Below are 23,409 nucleotides of genomic sequence, written 5' to 3'. Positions count from 1 at the left end.
AATTTATTTATTTTATTTAGGAATGAGGAAGGGTTGTTTTTTTTTAATGCAACTTCTGACATGAAAGGACAAGGATCTCTGAATTTACACCATGCTGGTTCCACAGAGAATCAAAAAACAGCCGTCGTCTTCTGAAAAGTCTGTCACAATGTAAAGCCTAATGATTTCTAGTTTCCTGCAGGAGAATTGTTTTGTAACAGAACCTTAAGAAGGTTAAAGCTGCAGGTCCTTTCTTTCTTACTCCCTGGGATTTTTGGGTACTATTTTTTGAAAAGGCAATACACTGAAATTTCATGTCAGTTCTTTTCATATGGCATATTTTAAAACACAGTTGTGGAATGCTCTTGGCAGCTTTGCTCATTAGATTTCAGGGACAGCATTGCTAACACCTTTCTATATATTCACTGTGGTTTTAAACTATGAGAATTGTTCTGCACATTCAGATTCTCTGACATGGTTTCTAGTGCAGTCTGTTATTAAAAAAATGCTAGTGCATTGCTTAACAGTGTCCTAAACTTTATGGAAAAAACCTTGCTGTTGATGAGAGGAGAAAATCTTCTCTTCTCCAACCTGTTGTTCCTTCCTATAAACTCCATTCTCCTTGTCCTCCCACGGCTGGCAGCACTGGCGTGGCATTCATGTTAATAATCCCAGTACAGTTTATTAGCCGAGACCCAGATTTGTGCTGTGCCACATCCCTCTGGTTGGTGAACCTCACTAGTGAGACCTGCCTTGCTGTTTGTGAAGCAGAAGTCCACAATGATAGAGTATAGTGACATGTTATGCACTTACACCTACAGAAATCATGTGAAAATGATGTAATATGATTTTAGCAACTGTGCATTTCCCTGTCTATTTGCTTGTTCTTTGCTGCTACGCCTTTCCATTTTCACTTTTCTCAGATGTAGATGTTATCTTTGTTAAGCAGTATCTTTTCTAGAGAAGATCAGCTTTCTGGTGTCAGAAAGAATTAGAGCAAAGGCCTTATTCTAGTAAAACCGGCAAATGTTCCTGTAATCAAAGTTGTCTTGTGATGGGAGGGTGAATCTGACACTTAGTGTGTAAGCCCTTACTCTATATGCTTCAGTAAAACTGTTTCCAAACTGGAGAAAATTACCTCAAAAAGGGGGAAGAGGAAAATAAAGCTAATTTTGTTAGTATCTGCAAAATGCTTTGTCATCTTCATAAACAAAACACTAGTGTATAGGAATAACTACACTACAATACTCTCTCTTAATCAAAACTTCCCATTGAAAATAGATTAATAAGTGAAACACTTCAGTTAAATGAAATTCTGTTGAAGCGAAAATAATGGATAAATAGTCCGTAAAATGAACTAGGATATTGGAGGTAGTTAGTTAAGAGAAAATTATTTCTTTTTACATGAATTTCTGCAAAACTGGCTTATGCAGAGATCAGTTTATTAAGTCAAAACAGAGCTTTAGACTCTGATAAGTAATTCTGCTAATTCTGTACTGTGAAGTGGATGGGGGGCACTTTAAAAACAAAACAAAACAAGAAGAAAACCAAAGAAGCTACTCGGGGCAGAACATCTTCAGAATTATATTGACACAGGTCCATATAAAAATTAAGATGTGTAACTGCTGTTACCTGGACATACCCCTATGTGTCAAAATCAAAAATTTAAAAATTCAGTGCTAAAATTGTCCACATAAATACTAATTTGATACCGATTTCAAAGATTTAAAAAATATATCCTGAAATATTCCCTGATATATATCCAGGAAAAAGATTTCCTGTAGCTTCAAAATAAATCTGTGAAATGTGTGCAGTGTGACTGCTGGGTCTTCGACACCATTTCTCTGTAGAGATCTGTCTTATAGTCTATTATTCCAATAATATTTTTTTAAAAAAATCTTTTTGTTATAACACTAAACCCAAGGAATTTTGTTACCCCATATTTCTCAAATGCAGAATTTGATATTCACCAGTTCTAGCAAGAAGGGAAGCTGAGTTTGGCAAACAAACAAGTGTTTACATTTAGCTTGTCAGACCGAAAAAATACCATTGAATTGCACTTAAAATCTACTAAGTCTTCATATTCTTCAATTACTAGATTATAATACAGTATTTGTAGGATAACATAAAATTATATTTCTTTTTAATGTCACACCTCTGATGAAACAGCATCTATTTTGTTAATATCTTTACGGATTAGAATTATGGCCTTATTTTCAGCTTCTGACTGTGATGTCCTGGCTCTTCAAATGTTGTGATGCTACGTGTATGCTCTGTGCCTTGGTTTGTGAACGGACGTATCTGTACCTGTACACTGCAGAGCCAAATGTTTGGGTTTGAACCTGCATGTGCAGTGGAGGTATAGGCGGTATAAGAGTTTCCTTTTGGCGTCCAAATAAATGGCGATTGTAGGTTAGGAATCTTAAATCAAGCAGAGATTAGAGTGGATCTTCCCAGAAGTTTGTCTCACAGAAAACTTCCAAAGACACCAAAAAGGATTTTAAAGTTAACTAACTAAATCAGTCTTTGTTCTGTTAGTATATAAACTGGAATCCGTAACTTAAATGAAATCCAAAAGTGAGTAGGTAAAATGGAAGAGTCTCCCACTTTTTCTGTTGTAATCTGGAAGGGAAGTATTTGCTTCCTTGTTTCCATTGGATCAGTCTTTTTCTGAGTTGCACTAACTCTGTTGAATCCCCTGTCTGTGGCTCTCTTCTTCCTGATCCACCCTTATTTGGAGCTTTTCTCACTTGGCAATGTTCAGCTGGCTCCCCAGGGTACGAGATATCTTTCTCTTCTTCTGACTCTTTTTAAAGTAACATAAAATACCAACAGAAAATAATGAAACAAAACTGATAGTATTTATTACAGTTTGAACTATAGTTTTACGTGTTGCTATGTTCAGACAAATGCACTTGATTTTCTCCCTTTATTCAAGGATATCTGATCGGAGGGGATGTTCTGAGGTTATTGCATGGTCACATGGATGAATGTTTGACAGTCCCTTCGGGTGAACACGGAGAAGAACAAAGAAGGTAGGTTTCCAGCATATAATGGAATAATGAATGTTGCTGAATCAATATTAAGTGTCACTGATAGTACAGACTTTTGAAGGATATTGTGATGAGATGTATTACTCATAAGAAGGAATATTGTTGAGATCAACTCTGGATATGAGCCTCCTGCATTTTCTTTTCAGTAATGTTCAAGTCTGATTTCACTTAGCGGGTGTAAAAGCAATAGTGATTTTTGATAACTTATTGGCATCTTTACTGACTTAAAAGCACTGTGAATGGAATGTGTTCGTTTCTTTACTGCTGTCGTTTTTCTGTAATCACAAAAAATTCTGCAGGACAGGGTATGTTAAGATTACTGCCCAGTCCTCCAAGACTACTAATCTGGGTATTGATCTCAGGTGTACCTGTCATGGTAGTCTAGAACTTAGTTTATGGTTAATTTGTTGACTAAAAGAATCATAGAACGGAAGTAGAGAAATGATGACAGCTTGATATGTGTCTCTCTCTGTTAGCTAATAAATCCAAATAGTGAGAAGACTGGCACTGAAAGTGGCGTGTCTCAGTGGAGTGATTACATGGGTGAATCAAGGTCTTGTTTATTTGCTCTAATAAATTATACCTTAAGCTTCTTTTCAGTAGGGCAGTGTCATATGGTTTATTCCTACCTTCAGCCTGAAGATTGCTTAATGACAATGTTGATTTTGGAACAGTTTGTTTAATGCAGCTTATTGGGTAGCTTCGCTTCCATGACAAAGAAAGTGCTATTCATTCATTTCCAAATGAGTCTTCTTGGTTTGCAAATAGAAATGTATTTTTTTATTCTATTTTATTCTTATTTGTAAAGATAAGAACAAGACATTGGAAGGTCTTATAAAATATAGCAAAAATCTTCTATGAATTTTTAAATATTAATGATAAAAGCTTCAGAGTTTTCTTATACAGCTGCTAACCAACCCTTCCTGCTATTTCTCATTTTTATACAAGGGAATAGTTTTTGAACACAGAAAATATTTCAAAATGCTGAGACTTAAAATGTGATCAGTACGTGTTTTAATTTTAGTTACTATGCGATAGATCCATTACAGCTTGGAGTTTATTGCTGCCGTTATTATCCTCACCCTGAAAGTGATGAAAAGATAAGATGATAAATAAATAGGATCCTGTAGTGTTTGCTCTTACTTCAGTCTAAATCCTGCAAAATTCCTTTTAAAAATTGTAGTTGCAGTGTAATTGCAGATTTGTAGGATGATCAAGCACTTCAGTAATGAACCTTAATGCTTAAGAACACAGTAACAATCTGTCTCTTCAACAACACTGATGTGATATGTAAATTGCAATATAGGCGCACAGGGTTGAAAGTTAAGAAAAAAATTTGATCTGCTTGTGCATTCACATGATGCATCTTTGCGTCCTATAACACAGGAAGAATAGAGTTCATTTCTTAAGCTGCAGACCAGTGCCATAAACAGATCAGACCGTTATGCTTCTTTCTACAGTGTCTTTCTACAGTTTCCCCTCTCCGTCTAGTACCCTAAAAGAAGCAGAGCTAGTTGACAGCAAATAGTACCTATGTCTTTGTCTTTATATTTCCTGATAGCAATACTGAGAAACATTGCTTCTCAGTGCTTCATAAAAAACAGATCTGATCTTCTGAAATTTTCTTGTTGTTCAGGAGCTTTCTTTAATAAACAAACAGAATAAAAATAAATTTAATTTTTTTCATTTTCCCCTTTCTGAAGTTCATCTATTGCTTTTCTGAAATATTTTTCATGATTTTTACTAATAAACCTAGAATATAATCTGTGCTTACTTGTAATTTTTTGGAGTTAGGTATAATGATTCTGTGCCCCACACTTTCCCCTCTTAAATTATTAGTAAATTTAGTTATTGCTTACAATGTCTATACTTCTATCTCTAATTAGGACTCTTACCTGTTCAAAATAATATCTAAAAGGATAATTTGTGGCTCCTTTCAGTTTTCAATATGTATGCATACCTTATTTTGATGGGTCATATTTAACTGCTGGTAGAATTATATTAAAAAATACAGGTAATTTTGGCAGGTAGGAAATTTTAAGATAAATTACTTATCTTTCATTTTAATTTAAGTTCCATAACTTTTGTATATAAGGCATGGTAAAGTACGATATATTTGGAGTATAATAATTCCATATTATCCTTTTATTGCCTTTTGAAATGGCCTGGTGATAGATTATTGTGGTTGTGCTTGGTTTGTTTTGTCCCAGCATATGCCTCAAGAGCAGCTCTGCTCTGCAGAATGGCGGCGTAGAGGAACACCGAGAAGGTCCATCTCTGTTGTGACTAACTAATTCTTCTGTCTCATTTTTCATTTTTCTGCAAAGGCCTCCTCTTTATGCGTTTTCAAATAAATAAAAGATCAGACAGTCCTAAAATAACAGTTTTATTCTATAATGTCACCTGGTATCTAATCCTGGGAATGAATAAATTGTTTGGATGTGAAGGATCCTCCTAGGCAGTTTCTAAAAATAACCGCTGTTTTTCTCTATTCTTAGAGCATTGATACAGTTACATAAATTTGAGTATAAAAATGTTCCAAAGATTACCAGAAGTCCAAAATAAAACACACGTTCTCAAGCTGTTTCTACTTTTGTGGAACAGCATTTAGCACAGTGGAGATCTGTGATGCAGTGACAGTGCAGATACTGTTTTCATGATTACAGTACCTAACAAAGCTTCCTCTGAGGCAAGGTCATCGCAACCTGCACTGGAAGAAGCCTAGTATATATAGTGGCAGAAATAGTCATATAAAAAGCTTATAAAATTCTCTTCCATGTCTCACCATTTTTTCTGAATGTATACTGTTTCCTTGCTTAATTGTTGAGCTTGTGTGTCCCTCCATGTGGTCCTTAAATTGTGCTACCGTGATCGCTAGAAAGTAGGGTGAAATCATTGTATTTTTGGAAGAGGGACTTTGGTATTGAGTGGTGAGATGCAATTGCACAATGAGCAGTGGAAAAAGAGCAATGTTCAGGGCCAGCTTTTGACACAGGCAAACGGAGTGTTTGCCCAAGCTGAGACGCTGCTCAGGAGGATGATTTTGTTCCCTCCCTCCAAAGAACTGAGATCCAGAAAGCTCCTTTGGCCAGTAATGGATGGCCATAGCATTGGTTCTTGCATGCACAGCCCACTCTGTACCGTCTTCTGGCCACGGCCACCTCAATTCTGGAAGGAGAGGGGAGCTGTCAGGGGGCTGCTGGCTGGTAGGCCAGCGGCTCCTCCCTTGCCTCCTCCCTCCCACAGGCAGCGGTGGTGTGTTGTCTCAGCAGTACAGACCTTCTGCCCTGGCAGCAAGAGGTCATAGAATCATAGAATTATTTAGGTTGGAAAAGACCTTTAAGGTCGTCGAGTCCAACTGTCAACCCAACACCACTGTGCCCACTAAACCATGTCCTGAAGTGCCACGTCTACGTGTTTTTTGAACACCCCCAGGGATGGTGACTCCACCACTTCCCTGGGCAGCCTGTTTCAATGCCTGACAACCCTTTCAGTAAAGAAGTTTTTTCTAATACCCAATCTAAACCTCCTCTGGCTCAACTTGAGGCCATTTCCTTTCGTCCTATCCCTAGTTACTTGATAGAAGAGACCAGTACCTGCCTGGCTACAACCTCTTTTCAGGTTGCAGGCATATGACGGTGGTAAGCACAGAGGCAAAGTGGCTGGGCTACTTATTGCCAAGGCTGCTGTGTCTTGGTGCATTTAAATTCCCAGTGAAGAGGGTAGCTGGGAGAAGTGGTCTGCTGCTGCTATCCAGCTGAATTTGGTCAAAATTGCTGAGAAATCTTACGTTGTCTCTGGTAATGCTGCCTTTTATGTAGTGATACTTGGCTCTTGATGTAACACCAGTGAGACATTATTCAAAGATTACATCTCTGAACTATAAGTAGTTTAAGACTACTTTGACTGTTTGTGTAGTGAGAGAGAGATCAGAGAACTGATTTAAACAGATTCTTGAAGTAGTAACTCAAGAAAAATAGTAAAATAGGATTTTATTGCCCAAAATATTTTTTTTCTCCCATAAGATCTACTTGGAATCACAAACCTTAAAGCAAGTTTTAAGAAGCGTAGTGGCTTATTCACCACACAGAAGTCTCTAGGCTGGGGGTCTCCTATCCACTCAGAAATGTATTTTTCCTTGGGAAGCTATTTCAAGTAAATTCTCCCTGCATTTGCTAGACTTAGTTTGCTTTGTCATTAAAAAGCATTCCAGTTGGAAGCAGTGCAAATAGAGATGTTTGTGGTAATATGTTGGTTTACTTGATATTACACTAGAAAAAAGTAGTGGTATTGTTTTTAAAACACCACAGGCAGAGTGGGCATGACCCTAGTAGTTTTCACTTACTCTGACCCAAATAAAAAGCAAAAAAGGAACAGGCAACTGGTTAAGTATGTGCAATTTCATTGAATCAAATATAATTTAATGCACGTTCCGGTCAGGTTTGTTGCTGGTTTAAGCACAGTATTTAAAGCCTTGTGCATAGAATCCCTAAACTATGTTTTTATTATTTAAAATGCCTTATTTATGTATAGCAAGGTAGACCTAAATTTGCAGTGTTGTTTCTGTAGCTGCTCAATTCAAATTTCAGAAGCATTTCCAGGTAGATTAAAAAATACAGGTATAGATATACAAGAGAAGGCATAGTATAATCAGCTTGGAGTTCTGGTGGTTACTTTGATTCTGTTTATCTTCAAAGCCAGGGGAAACTTTTGCAGCAGCACAGTAGCTGGAAGTCTCTGTTTATCTTGACTCCTTTTCCTCTAGTCTCTGCCCGCATGGTTTGTGGCCTGGCTCCCACCATATGAGCTGATAGAAGCACTCTGTCAGATGTGTGTATGGGAATGAGACAGACCCAGAAGGGTTTCCTTGATTTATGTATTTTTATCTTGAAATAAAGGATTGCATAGTCTCCTTTCCCAATCTTTTCCTCCTGTTACATACATAAGAAATTTGTTAATCATTTTTAATACTTCTTTTCTGGGCGGGGTTTTGTATACAATTGTCCAGCAGAAGATTTAAATCACTGTTTGTATTATAAGTACCTTGAAATGGCCTTTGCTTTCATTTGGCACCTTTTCCTGTTGAAATTGTGACACTTTTTTTTTTTTTTTTTTTTTAAATCCTTTTTTGGTAATTATAGTCTTGAGTCTTCACTTGTGAATTTATAATATCAAAGGAATTAATAAATTTATTCTAATTATGGTGGAAGTTGGCATTTAGAGCAGGTATACATTGAAGTGCTTCTGTGAAATTGTTTACCATTGTTTCACTCTTCCAGTTAAAAAATTTTGCAAGAAATTGCAATAATAAATTGCAAAATAATAAATTCATGTTGTGTAGCAAAGACTTTAAAAGTATTGTAATAAGCAAGCTGATTTTTTCCCCCATCACAACTGAACCTTTACTTTTCATTTAAGAGAAATTATTTTACTTTTTTCACGTTGTTGTATTATGCATGTCATTTTTATTTTCCTGTAAAAATGTCAGCTCGTTATTAATACAGGACTTCGTATGACTGTAACAGAGTGTCGGTGTTGGTTTTTTTTTGTTTGGTTTGGTGTTGTTTTTTTGTTGGTTTTTTTTTTTTCCCTCCTTAGAAGTACCCAAAAGCTAGTGGCAGATAGCAGTGGAAGTATGTAATAAATTTTTAATTTTTTTTTTAATTGGGTTGTGATGCTTGCTTTTTATTATACCACCACCATTCGTATTATTTTAGAACTTAAAATCCACACAGAAGTAGGGCTGTGAGTATTCATAGTTCCCAGTGTAGTAGGGGGCCATGAATGTTCCCGTTACAACTAATGTGCATTTTGATTTGCAATATGTATTTTAAAGTGATGACTGCAGTGCAATTTGGACCCTTCAGAAATATATCATTACAGAAAGAAATTACCAGAGCAAAGTGCTCCTTGCTTTTGCAGAGTATCACCTGAGGTGGAACAGGCTCCAATTCCTCAAACCACCCAGTCAGAATAGGCCTTCATGAAGGAATGTATATATGTAGCCCCATTCCAGAAGCAGTTTTGTCATTGCTGCCTTTGAGAGTTTCTTTGGGTTAAACATATTACGTTAAGGCTTTTGTGAATTATTTTGAACATTTTGTGTTAGTCTCAGAAATGGATAGACAGGGTTTTAAAGGGGCGAAAGTCAAAATCAATGTGACTTAGCCAATCGCAGCTCCTTTTCACTTTCCTTTCCATGCCATTCTCTCCAGACAGGTAAAATACACTCTTTGATGTGGTATTATGAACTAGTGAGGACTGCTGTACCCCAGAAAGCCTGGGATCTGGTGTGTGTGAAGGATTGTTTATGACTGAAATGTGAACTCAGAAAGTTTTCACCCAGCATAAATCAATAACTTTTCCCCCACACCCAAAACAACCCACGAGCCTTGAATAGTAACGGTTGTACTTTTATCAATTAATTTGAAAAAATCCATGGAGCTCTTTAGCGACTGATTTTTCAAATTAAAAACAGATCAGCCTTGCCTGTCATTGAAGGAAGTGGAACAATTTCTTTAACTTGAACTTTGACATCTTATTGGGATTTATTAATTTGTGTATAATCCAGGTACAGTATTGTTATGTTATTTATGCCATATTTATGGCGCCCTGATTCATTCCAAGTTACTGAGTTTTACTTCATTATTTCCTTGCTATAGAACTTAGGGGTTCTTGAACCAAGATTACTTCAGCAGTATCGAAACACTGTCATTTAACGCAATTTATTTTAACCTCATTTAATGCCCTTTGTAGTCAGTGAATTTCACTGCAATGATTGCCCTCTCTCCACTCAACAATACCTTAATAAGAATATGAATTCAGTAATGATTCCACCGGGGGTTTGATATGTGGTAGTCTATTTTAAACCTGTGTGATTAATCTATTAGCGTAATTGGAGACGAGAGATTCAGACATCAAGCTTGCTTCTTTTTTTTTTTTTTTTTTTTTTTTTTTTTTTTGTGTGTGTGTGTGTTTTCCCTGGCTTTGCCTCTGCATCCCACCTGGGAAGACTGGAGGAGGGCGCTGGGAAGGAGCGAGGGGGCGCGGGGCGGGCGCAGCGCTGTCCGTGGTGCTGGGATCACCGCCCCGGCGCTGGGAGGGACACCCGGCGGCGAGTTCCAGCTCTCAACTCCTGGTGTGAAGGGGAATTCGAGAGGTTAAGGACAGAGTCAGGGAAAGGGTGATGTTGTAAAGTAACTTAACGGGCATAGGTCGGCCGAAAAATGACTTCATGCACCAAGTAATTAACTAGATCAAGGTTTATAGTAAAGATGAACTGGAAATTCTCAAAGGTTCTGAATTCCTTATAGGTATTTTCATCTGAAATAAAAGTGGTTAATGGCCTTATTCCATAAGTGTAAAATATGCAGATAAAGTGCTTTGGAAAGAATAGGAAAAAAAACCATCAAGAAGTAGTGTTATGGGCACGGCTCAGAAGATATAATGTATCCCAAGCTTTCTAGGCGAAGACTAACACTCATCATAGCTCTTGTTGTGCTCTCTTTTTCTGCTGCTTTTTGTACGTTCCTCATGCATTTACTTATAATTTCATAATAAGGTTTTGTAATGCGCAGGTTTTCTCTACTGTTTGGGAAGTAATGTGTATCTTCTGTGCACCTTGCAACTCAAAATTTTATTTTTTTCTATCCTATCAGTGTAACTCTGTAGTAACTCTTTGATAGTCAGAGAATTTTTGTGGGTTATTCATACGTCATTATTAGCAATGTTTCATTGACCTAGTAATACCAGTATCTGATATGGTTTACCAGTGTGAGTTTCAGGAAGGATTAAAATGTTATAAGTCATACTTCTTTTTCAGCACTGAACTGTTGTCAAGAATATATAAAAAGAAATGAGGTGCATCCTATCAAATAACTTTTTTATAGAGAGCAAATACTAAGGAAGCTGGTGTGAGCAATCTCAGAGCAGTTTACTACATTTATTTTCACAAAAGAAGTTAAAAATGAACTTTAGATTTCTTAGAATAAAAACATATGAGATGGTTTGAGTTATGAATTTATTCAGTTGCTCTGGGACAATGGTTATTATGCGTACTCTTATGGTAAAGGCAAAGAGACTTGTCTTTCAATGAAGATGAGGTATCTTTTATTCAAAGCCACCTTTTCTTTGCCATCTTTTCTGTAGAGAAGACAATATCTAGCTAAAGACAGAAGAGCTTACACCCTATTCCAGTGCTTTGTGCAACCTTGGTTTTTTGTAGCACATACCTTTTTTCCTGCCCATACAAAAGTCTTGCTGCTCCATCTGTGACCCCAGTCTCTGGGCTTCTTCTTTTGCTTCCCTGTTGGGATCCTTGATCCCTAGCCCTCCAGTCCCCAGCTCTTTCTCAGTCCCCCTCCGGACTGCTGTCTCTTACTCTTTTCCTGAGGGTTTGCTGCTGCCTTTTTGACTTTTGTCCCTAAAGTGCTATCACTGTCTTTATGCCTTCAGTCCCTCTGTTGCTACTGTATCCATTCATTCATATGGAAATAAGAGACAATCCCAGGATCTTTTTATGTCCTTTGGTAAACAAATTGCACGTTTTTATTTAGGATTTCTTTCTTACCATAATTTTCTCATCTTACATGACCAATCCAAGACTGATAGCTCCCCTTTGAAAGAACAGAAAAAGGAAATAATGGATGGACAGTCACATAAAAGAAAACTACTTCACCCATTAGAAGCCATTCTTTTAAGTTCACAATGGGAGGGTTTTTTATGTGTTTAAAATTACACTGACCCAACTGCTACGTGTAATCCAAAGCTACCTTCAAAAGTGTACTCAGTCTGAGAAACTGGTGACAGCTTCTGGGTTTCCACTGTGAGAAAGAACTGCATCCCTGAAAAGTAACAAGGTACCAACTTAAAAATGAAATATTCTGATTAATTTAAGCTTTTGCTTTGACCTAACTTTTCATATATTTAATGACTTGAAAACTGCTGAATAAAATTGTTAGATTTTGTATTATGCAAGTGCAAGAGCTCCAAATGCATTTTTGTCAGTGAGGTTCGTACTGAAATAAGCCAGGATGTAACCAGAATGTTTTGACTTTTAAAAAAGCCCCCAAACATTCCCCCACCCCTGAACCCCCTAAACAAACAACCCACCCCCAACCCAACCCAACCAACCAGGGGGACATTTGATCTGTTATTGTTTAGATGTTACAACATAAACCCAGTCTATTAGTTGCAGAACAAAAATTTGAACAAATGCCTGAAGAGAAGAGACAGTGTCTGAACAGAGAAGCAGCTGAATGCAAGTTTGTTTAGCATTTGCATTTTACTGTACTAATGAAGGTCGATTTCAATAAAAAAATAAGACTGAATTTCATTCCTTTCTGTGAGAGAGATAGGAAAGACTTACTAATACTTCTCAGCTGCTCCTAGTACCACAACCATTGCACCAAATGACTAAGATAATATGTGGAGAAAATATCGGATATAAGGACAAGGGGAGGATTTTGCACAGGTTTATATATGTACCTATAACTTCTTTTTGGTACATGGAGCATGTGCCAGAGTTTCTATTTATACATGGGTCATGAATATTCAGTGTGAGTGGTTCTGTAATTGTAGTGTGGAATATTTATTTTATATAGATATATATATCTAAATATATATTAATATATATATTTAGATATATATAATATCTATTATATAAAAAATATACTTTTACCCTTTTTTTCTCCTGTATAATTTGTCTTCATTCTTTTGTAATGTCTGGGAGTGTTTATTTCCTTAATACTTGTCCTGGTTTCAGCTGGGATAGAGTTAATTTTCTTCTTAGTAGCTGGTACAGTATGTTTTGGATTTAGTGTGAGAATAATGTTGATAACATGCTGATGTTTTAGTTGTTGCTAAGCAGCACTTATCTGAAGTTAAGGATTTTTCAGTTCCCCATGCTCTGCCAGCAAGGAGGTGCACAAGAAGCTGGGAGGGAGCATGGCCAGGACAGCTGACCCGAACTAGCCACAGGGATATTCCATACCATAGAACATCATGCTCAGTATATAAACTGGGGGGAGTTGGCCAGGAGGAGCAGATCACTGCTTGGGCACCGGTCAGGGAGTGGTGAGCAAGTGCATTGTGCATCGCTTGTCTTCTCTTGTTTGTTTTTTTTCTCTCTCTTTTTTTTTTTCTGTTATCTTCCTTTTCATTACTATTATTATTGTATTTAATTTTACTTTAGTTATTAATCCGTTCTTATCGCAACCCCCGAGTTTTACTACTTCTTTTCAATTCTCCTCCCCATTCCGCTGGGTGGGGGGGAGTGAGAGAGCAGCTGAGTGGTGCTTAGTTGCTGGCTGGGATTAAACCATGGCAATGCTTTTTAGCATATTCCAAGATGAATTTTAGCACATCTGTAGTTTCATCTATTGTTAACAGTACTGAGAATTATATTCTAACTCACTATTTCTTTTGGTTTTGAACCATCTCTTTCAATGCTGGGTTTTCCTCTGTGCTAAGCATGCAGTTCCTCTGTATTATATCCACAGGAGGACTTTGGAAGCTAAAGCCTAGTAGGTACTAGGTACCTGATTCCAAACCTGTGGTCCTCAAAAAATTGCTTCTAACAAACAATGGGAAATGCCTACAATTCCAATATTAATATCCCCTAAAGTTATGCCTCTGGCTATTTTTGGCAGTGCCTGATCTTGGCTGAAGATCACAACATTTACTCAATTCGTAAGCTCTTCCAGGATCCATGCAACTAGGTCATTCTTTGGCAGTGTTCCCTGACATACTTGATCTGATAAGCGTAGTGACAGCACCCCTTTGCATAAGTGACTCCTTTATTCATTTTCCCAAAGGAAAGGCCTAGGTTTTTAAATTCTGGCAATGTCTTAGGGCAGAAATAAAGGTGCAGGCAGGAAGCAGTCCAAAGAACGGCTGCCTAAATCTAGAGTGGCAGTGCTTAATACTCACCACATTCTCAGTGTTTACTTTGAAAAGAAGCCAGGTTATCTACTCGGGGCTTTTGGTGACCATAAATCTAAATAATTTCTTGGATCCAATATAGGTCACTTATCTGTATGTAGAATAATGGAGAAAAAAACCTCCCAACCTTTTTTTAGGCTTAATTGACTGTTTTTTGGAAGCACTTAGATTTCTGGATATATGCAGGAACTAGAGGAGTCTTTACATATTAAAATTTGGAAATAGAAAGCTGTTAACATCTGAGATGTGTTAAGAGTGTATCAGTGTGGTTGTGAAACTTCAGGTGCTATGATAATAAAATACAGTGCCAAATAAGTGAATTTTCATAATTCAATGTAATAAGTTGCATAGTTATTTTAATAGTATAAGCTCTGAGAAAAAATTAGCTGACTTGTGAGATGTATGCAGTGACCACAAATCTTTATCATAATTTGATATTTGTTTTTTGTTAGCATCTAGAAATACTGTAATTCAGGCTATTGATTTTTTTAAAATTTTTTTTCTCCTGGATTCTCTATCCTTAAAACACTAAGAAAGAGGTATGAGCAAACACTGTATAAATCTTGTTGTTGTGAATATCACAATAATGGATGCTAAAGACAATTAAAACAAAATTTGAGTAACTAAGTCTGAAGCTCTTAGTTGATAAGAGCTGGTTTTGAATCTGATAACCTTTGAATCTGACAGTTGCAATAATTACGAGATGCAGTTAAATGAACAAACGAATATGATGAATTCTTCCAAGAGAGCTGAGCAGTTAGTCTGTGCCTTTGCTTGATTTTCAGAACTGTCCATTATGAAGGCGGTGCTGTGTCAATTCATGCTCGTTCCCTTTGGCGACTAGAGACTCTAAGAGTTGCGTAAGTAAAATCTCTCAGAAAGAGAAGTCCATTTGGCAGGGCGCTTTTTGTATAGTAAGAGTGTTCCTGTAAAATTGGATTGATAACTATAAAACCAGACTGATAATGCTAAAATAATCTTCGAAAAGTGCTCTATGTCACTTTCATGAAAAACTCTTTGCCTTAAAAATAATGATTTGTGTGCCACCCCCTAACTTGTTTAAGCCATTTGGAAGTCTTTAAAGGCAAAAATTTACAGGCAAAAATGCTACCTTGCATTGTTGGAAGTGTTGGAATGATAGTAAGAATTGTGCCTTGTTTGTTAAGGCAATTGCACTGTAAAATTGCACTTAAATTGTATTACAATATGTACTTGTGATAAAATTTCTAATGACTAATGAATTATTGCTTTTTAGAGATTAAATCAGGGCAGCTTAGCGAAAGGTTACATTCTAATGATGCTGTTTTCTTTGTGTGCATTTTATTTAATAGGATGATGTTAAATGTCATTGGTAGGGCAATAAGATTTTAGCTTTGGACTAAAGTTGACCTTGAGAGTGCTTAAGTGACAACGATGAAACTGTGGAAGGATCTCTGGCTTTTTATTTTCCTCATTGCATGTACTTCCCTAATAAGCAGTGGTACTGGAGCAACGTGGGGATTTGAGAAATTACAGGTTTCCGTTACAGCTGTCATATATCTCACTTTGACAGGCATTGTGTACAAACTTTTGAAGTGTAAACATTTGAACATACATGACTGCAAGAAATTGTAAGAACTGTCAAAACAACGAAGCAAAGGCAACAGTAATCTTTCTTCTTAAGGAACATGACTTTCTTACCAAGAAAAAAACCCCAAATAAAATCCCAAGAACAACACTCTCTCCTAGAAGTCCTTCACCCTCCCTGTTTTCCTGTATGATACTGTAATAGCTATGTACATTAATTGCTGAATGCAGGCATATTACTATTCATGCAAATGCTTCAATTTGTAATTTAGTATTTGCATGCCTGAAGTCCTCCATCAGTTCTAGTCCTTCCCAGAATGACTGCAGATAATATTAATTCTGTTAATTTTATATGATTTTGAAGGAATCATTGTTTCTGAACTCTCCTCATTAGGGGAGAACTCTCACAAAAATTGCCTGCACATGCAGACTGCCTGTTGGGATGCCCTGCCATGGGATGCCACATACTATTGCTCAGCATTGCTTCCTTTCCCAAAAGGTGACAGGGATTGTATTCTCACATTGCAGAAAAGAATTTTTAGTAGTCAGAAATGGCTTCACAAGGTACTTTCTGCTCAAAAGGCCTTTCTTGTAAGTGAACGTGAATTGTCCTTTTTCCTATCCTGCAGGCATGAACTAGGGGCATGGCTCAATTGCACTACATTTATTATTTTCTTTTTCTTAAGGTCCATAGCTACTGGGTCCAAGAGAAAATTGAATCAAACTAGGGAAAAGGCAGGTCCCCAGCATGTCCTGTAATATGAAAGGTGCAGAGCTGATGTGTTTTACCAGACCCAGGAATACAGTAGCTGAGATTCATGACCTGACATTTTACTTAACTGAGAAGCAGAAGTTGTGCTAGAACACTGATACATAGATGTGCTTTTGTGGAGTATACTGATTTTGCTGAACAGAAAAAAAGAAATGCATGTCTGAGATACAAAGCTTCCATATTTCCTTCCTCCCCAAAGTCCTTTCCCCTCGAATTAAACAGAAGAGACTATTTAGTTTACAAAAGAAAACAGTTGAGGGGAAAACCTTTTCATTCTTTTGGCCTCTTTAAAACCAGTAACTAAAAAGGTTTAGAAGTTTAATTAGTGAAGTGTAATAAATCCTGTTACAAAATAGAAGCCAGGTATTGCTCTTGCATTTTAAAAACTCCGGCACTTTAAAAATGTCTGCCAAATCAGTTTGGCATACTCTGTGTACAGTATGGCCAACTCTTAAGAAGACAAGCTTAAACAAATGGATATTTATATTGATTAGGTAGAAGTGCTTTAATCTGCTACATGTATGTGTCAAGGAAAACAAAAATGACTTAAACCTGCGTAAGTGCTAATTTAAGGGATTTTCAGACTGGTACATGAATATATACAAAACACTTGCATAAAAACTTTTTATGTTTTTAAATGCTGGACCTGGAATTACTTTAAATGCAAGTGAGAAGATACAGTAATACTGTATTGGGTTTGTGTGGCTACCAAACCCTTGCCATACAAACCCAAAACAAATAAAAAATTCTGATGTGGGAGTAAGTTTATAATCAGGTTAAGTTCATAAGGATGTGTTTGTATTTTTTGTTGATATTAAGTGAACATCTGTTGATAATTTTAAGCTACTGGAAGCCAGAGTAAGCATAGGGAATTACTAGTATTTGTGGAAGCACATCAGAACCTTGGCAGTGTGTCATAACCCTATTATGATGGGCATTTTGCAAACACAAAATAAATATATGATTTCCTCTCCAAAAAGCAGTGTGCACATACATCTAAAGTGTAAACTTTTGAAGATGTAAGACTGAAGAAAGTTTTGTGAAGGTCCAGGAAAACATCCTGTGGCAATTTTCCAGTCTACGGAATATTCAAGAAGCCTTCTGAAAAGGCTTTGTGAAATACATCCTCCTTAGTAACCCCTACAGAAGCTTATCTTCAGGAGTTAATCAGGAAGAACAGAAGAGCTGACTTTTCAGTTTAAGGCAAGAAGTTAGAAACCTGCAGCCTATATTTCAACTTGAGAAGTTCGTAGGGAGCTTAGATAGAAAATCTTTGCCTTTCTTCCTTCATTTCCTCCTATAGAATATGAAGAATCTGGGCCAGCCTTTCTTTGCTTAATAATCTCTAAAACTTATTTTAGGAGGGGTTTTATTTATTTATTTATTTACTTGGCTATTTTATTTTTTGCACACTATTTAAAGTGTACCTAAAGTGTGCTGACTGCTGAAAGTAGAGTGCTCTGGGAGAGCCAACAAACCCGGCTGCTGGTAGATGAAATGTTGGAGAAGGACCTGGCAGATCTAGGCATTTGTGTACGGCGTAAGCCTCCTTTTCTGTGGGCGGTCTATATCTTCTCTCAAGAAGAATTCAGTCTGAACTAAGGCAGCATGTGTAAAGGAAGAGGTTAAGATTATTTATTAGAATGGTTTTATAGGAGGTAACCACAAAGTAGCCATTTTCTTACTGGTAATCCAACATTTAGCATTTTACCCTTTTACCAACTAGTTGGCAATATAATGTACTTTAAAATATTTTTGCCAGTAGTAAAAATCTATGTTTTATTTTAAAAAAACAAAAACGTTTCCTTTGAACTTTCCTAGGTGGAGTGGCAGCCACATCAGATGGGGACAGCCATTCAGACTAAGACATATAACAACAGGAAAATATTTAAGTCTCCTGGATGACAAGAGTCTTCTTCTTACAGACAAAGAGAAAGCAGATGTAAAATCTACGGCATTCTGTTTTCGGTCCTCCAAGGTATGGAATCAGTGCAGCATTAGTATAACTAGTAGTAATTCCAATCTCTTTAGTAAGCAAGATTTAGATATTTCCTACTGCATGAATTATTGGAGCCTTCTACCTTTTCACCGATTAAAAAAACCCCCAAACTCAGTATAAATAATATCTAGAAAGCTTCTTTTATCATACTTCTTTTGGGTAATGCTACCTGGCTGTTTGTTTGTGGGGTTTATTTATTTATTTATTTATTTTTTGCTGCTTGCCCACTTTTGAACAGTTTCCTCGTTTCTTATTTGTTTTTTCTGATGAACTTCCCCGGTACTTCGCTTCTTATCTCTGTTGGCTGACATAGGTAAAATTTATAGTATTATGGGTTATTTAAATTAAATTGGAAAATCAGGATTTCTTTCATCAGATGCTTTATTGTAGTCTAATTTAAAGTTACCATAGTTTGAATTTTCATTTGACACCTTCAATAAGCATTTCAAAATCAGAACCATATTTTGTGTAGTGGGTAAACAGTTTAAAATAACACTATGATTAAGTTTTTTAATGTCCTTTGATTTCTCATACTTTTCACCTGCAGCATGATGTTGCTGAAAATTTTCCAACACTAATGTTGTTTTCTTAAAAATTTATCATCCAAAATCTGTAGTAATAATAAACGGAGTTATTCAGTAACTTATTTGTAGCATTTACTTTATGTATTTTTAATTATTTGTCTGCTTGGGAAGGTGATAAATGAATATATACCTGAAAGCAGGTATATGTTTGACTTTTGCACTCTGATAACAAAGACTTAGTTCAGGTGATTGTTTTGAGGCCCAGACAATGTTTTTTTTTTTTAAACCAGCTAGAAAAGCCATAGAAATACTTAAGTATTTTAGGACAATGCAGTGCAACTATATTGGGGAATTCCTGTTGCAGTTACTATAGATCTCAACAGTTATTCTCCTTGGAAGCAAGAGGGATAAAATAATTCATTCACTGATTCTCAAGATGGAGTCTTCGGCAGGGGTTACTCCAAAATGAGTGGAACAATATACTGCGCTCTATGTGTTACGTGAAGGCAAGAATAGTTAGCAATACAGAGAGTATAATTTGTTGATATGGAGAAGGTGGTTCAACTCTATTTTCTAAGTAGCATATGCACATGTGATTTGGAGATTAGACAATGTTGTATTTGAACTTTCTTCATTTGTTTTTTTTTCTACCTGAATTTGGAAGTGTTATTTGGAAATATTCTGAGGATGTATATTTTTAAGTGGTTTTGTTCTGCCGTGTTCAAAATAAAAAGTTAACATTTTTTGATTTAGTTGTTGTTAAGTGACCAAACCTATTCTATGCTGACCAGAGCAGAGATAAAAGGCTTTGGGGCATGTAGAAACATGTTATGGTAATCAATTCTTTATGTAACATGAGAGTATTTTAAGAGGGGTCTATGACATGTGCCAGCTATAACCTTGCTGATATTTAAATACGGATTTTCAAAGAAATTGGAAGTTTGGAAGATCATATTTGATGTTAATTTTGTGTATATCGACATTCATTTTAACTAAAGACTTACTTGGAAGGAATTATGGAGATGCCACAGGGGAGGAATATATGGTTTGCTCTTCATTGCTGAGAATGAATCCAGTCTCCTGCTTAGGACTTCTTAAAGGAGTGTCATGTTTCACTTTATTAGGATACAGGCATTAAAAATTTTAGGTGCCTTCCCTCTCTGGAAAAGAGTGTTAAATAAATATTTCAAAATTATAGCAGTCGTAGAAAGGCTTCTGTAGAGAAAGTAGGCAACTTTAGGGGTCTCTTTCCCTCTGAGCACGTATGGACAAATCATCCAACCTTTCACTTGTGTTGTTGCATGTAGTTAGCCCAAAATAATTATTCCTGGATAAGAGGCAGCCCCTAATCTTCTGTGAATACAGAGCATTAATAGTTGGGAGTGTATCAAGTGGCTAGATCTTTCTTATAGCAATTTCAGTCCTTTTTTTGCCACAGTCATAATTCTTCCTTCCACTACTTTTTAGGTAGTGAAGGAAGAATTATGAAGATCCTATTTGTTGTGCTATGGATAAGTTAGCTCTAAATAGGCAAAACCAGATATAGGGGAAGAATACCCTTATTTGCAGTGTTAAAGACTCAGTTCCTTCAGGCATGTGGGTAGATGATAATTTCAATTTCCAAATGCAAGGCAGTTTTCATGTTTGTAGAGAAAATACTGAAAATGTGTATCCTGTAAATCTGAAGATTCAGCTGCAAATGTAAATGCTCAATATTTATTTTTGTTTTTAACCTTATTTTTTGCAAGTGCCTTACTCATCATTTTAAACACATTAGCTTGCCAGTACTGCATTTAAAAAATAAGTGGAAGAGAACCAAAAAGCTGAAGGTTTTTTGTAAGATGTCTTATATGAACCAGAATACTTTTCTCAGATGCTCAAAGTAACACACACACATATGTACTTTTTTTTTTTTCCCCCTCCAAACCACAATATTCTGGTACAGAAGTTGAAAAATTAGATCAGAATCTTCTTATGTGTTAAATTTTTTTAAATATCTCGGCAAAATAAAGAAATCTGAAAGCTTAAAAACATCACAAGCCTAACAGCACTCAGAAGATATGGATATTCTGAAGAGCTAACAGTCTCTTCATTTTTTTTCTGGGAATTGGGCTTTATGCTCTGGTTATTATATATTACCCTAATAATTATCATTAAATGAGAATTATATTAGGCTTTCAAGTATCTGAAATTCAGAAAATTCCTTTTTTCTCTCTTTCAGTCTCACTTCAGCACAGGATGTCCACAGATATCTACAATTTATTCCCCAAACATATGGCTCTTTAATAGAATTGAGTTTGTAGTGATTAAGTTCTGTGTTTTTTTTTTCTCTTGTATTTTTTAAATATTGATTCTTTTTGATAAAAAGCGTTAGGTTAATATCACTTTTCCACTGAAATAAGGTAATTTTACTAATTTAGAAATGTTTGTGCATTCTGTACAGTCTGCTTTTCCTGTCCACAGTCTTTTCCAGTGGATGGAAATACATCAATTTTAATAAAATTTTATGGCCTGTATTTTTATATCTTCACCTCTTTCTTAATAAAATTTCATAGGAAATATAGTAATGTCAGCTTAAAGAGCAGTCATGAATTAGCTTCTTCCAGTCAGTGAGATCTGCTAGAATGTCAATCCTGAAAGTGTGCCACAGAAGGTATAGGTTGGGTCAGATGGCAAGAGATAAAATTGAAAGGACAGACCTTAATCATGGGAATCCATTTTGGAATGCTATGAGGAATTAAACAGGAACATTAGAGTGAAATAACACATTTAAGGCAAGGCTTCATAGAATAATTTTTTTCAATATTAAGATAAAACCATTTAATATTATTTTGTCCATTTAGCCCACAACAAATGTGGGAAGATTGGCTTGAATTTTTGTATGCATGGAGTAAAAACGGTTTATAAAGAGCACATCCTTCTGGAAATTTTGTTCAGTAAACCTGTTTGTTTCCAGTGCATTCTCATTCTCGGTGCTTTCCATTACTGAGGTGGTTTACAGACTTGCAAAAACCAATTGTTTCTTTTTGTTCCGGTGTAATGAATGAAGATTTTTGATCTTTGTTTAGAAAAAGTTGATGGTCTGAGAATGGGCCTAGACTGCAGATAAAACTGAAGGTTTTCTTTGTGAATATGCTGGAGGAAGAATTAGCAGATGGTTATGTAATGACAGGTTATGGTAAGGGTAGTGGACTGGAAACTTGCATCACATAATGTCGTACTAAAATGCAATTACTAAACAGTGACATGGTGATTTTTGATGGTTTTCAGATCCTGATTTTCACTGATGAACTATTTTACAGTTGATAATGAGATTGATTCATTGTATGTACTTTCTCAACTACCTGCTGTTTATTGGCATGAATCCAGCACTCCATTCAAATCTTCCCCTTTATAAACAATTTGTGGTTCCTGTTCACTCCCCAAAAAAGCTCAATGTCTTGAAGCTCCCAAATGAATGCTCTAATACCGGCTGCTCTCACACGATCCCCTAGCTTTCCATTTCTCTCCTATATTTAATACAACTTGTACTGTTTTCTTTTCCTGGCTGCTATGTTTGTTTTGTAGGAAAGAGCTCAACTGAATGTGATTGAATTCAGTCTGGGCTCTAAACCTACACACAGAGTTGTCAGTGTACTTACATAGGTGAGGTTGGTGATTTTGTTTGGCAAATTGTTGGCACTGCAGTTTTAATGCTAAGTAAATTTAACGTTAATTCTAATTGGTATGAAGATTTCAATATCAAACCCCTTCAATTTCTGTTACAGTCAATAGATTTTAAAAAAAGTACAGAATAATATTTTAAATTAATAATCCCTCATGTTATTGACAGTGCTTTATGAGAACATTTGTGAATTCATATTTTCATATCTTAAGAAATTAGTCGCGAGGAGGAAGACTTGGGGAAAAAAAGAAAATCTTACAATGTGGAAGTACAGTATGTTCATATAGGTTCACACTACCTTCTAGTTATGAAGATAACTCAAAAGACTGGAGCTTGAAATCAGGCTGTCATTTCTTCATATGCTAGCAGGACCTAATTTATTTTTTCTTCTATCATCATTTGTGTGCAATGTCCTATTATAAGTAGCTTTTCAATTTCCAACTGTTATTACATTCAGGTTATTTGTGCTCGGTTTTGAAGGAATTGAATACAACATTTAGAGAAATGATATGAACAAAATAGTGAATCAATAATGAAACAGAAGCACACAATAACTCAGTAATTGGCATCAGATGTATTAATAAATCAGTTATTACCATCTATCAATGGACAAGATTTTAATAAGAATGTCAGCACTTAAGGAATTGGGCATTTACAAGATAGTGAAATTAACATCTGTATCCAGAAACAGTTTAATAATGTGAATTGATTAGTATATTATATCTGGAAGCTTAATGTTATGAAAAGTCATAATAAGAATTTCAGCTGAAGGTTTGCTTTTTTAACTGCTTCAAAATGCATTCATAATTGTAGGGTGAAAATCTAGTTATATGACATCTCCCTTTACTTAATAATTAATTAATAATTAATTACTTAATAAAAATTACTTAATAATAATTACTTAATAATTA

At 36.0% G+C, this 23,409-nt stretch overlaps 1 protein-coding gene across 11 annotated transcripts in view; it reads left to right on the top strand.

The window, feature by feature from the left end:
* RYR2 (ryanodine receptor 2) overlaps positions 1-23,409 on the top strand; it is a 456,061-nt gene that overhangs the window by 188,959 nt on the left and 243,693 nt on the right. For all 11 annotated transcript variants that reach the window (XM_069800675.1, XM_069800669.1, XM_069800667.1 and 8 more), the window contains 3 exons: positions 2,918-3,014; positions 14,759-14,833; positions 18,133-18,289. In XM_069800675.1, coding sequence (XP_069656776.1) covers positions 2,918-3,014; positions 14,759-14,833; positions 18,133-18,289 — 329 coding nt within the window. The remainder of the gene's footprint in view (positions 1-2,917; positions 3,015-14,758; positions 14,834-18,132; positions 18,290-23,409) is intronic.

This window comes from Haliaeetus albicilla, chromosome 13, assembly GCF_947461875.1.
Source record: "Haliaeetus albicilla chromosome 13, bHalAlb1.1, whole genome shotgun sequence".
Lineage (NCBI taxonomy): Eukaryota > Metazoa > Chordata > Aves > Accipitriformes > Accipitridae > Haliaeetus > Haliaeetus albicilla.
Note: the sequence above shows the minus strand (reverse complement) of the source record. Positions and strands in the feature narration are given on the sequence as shown.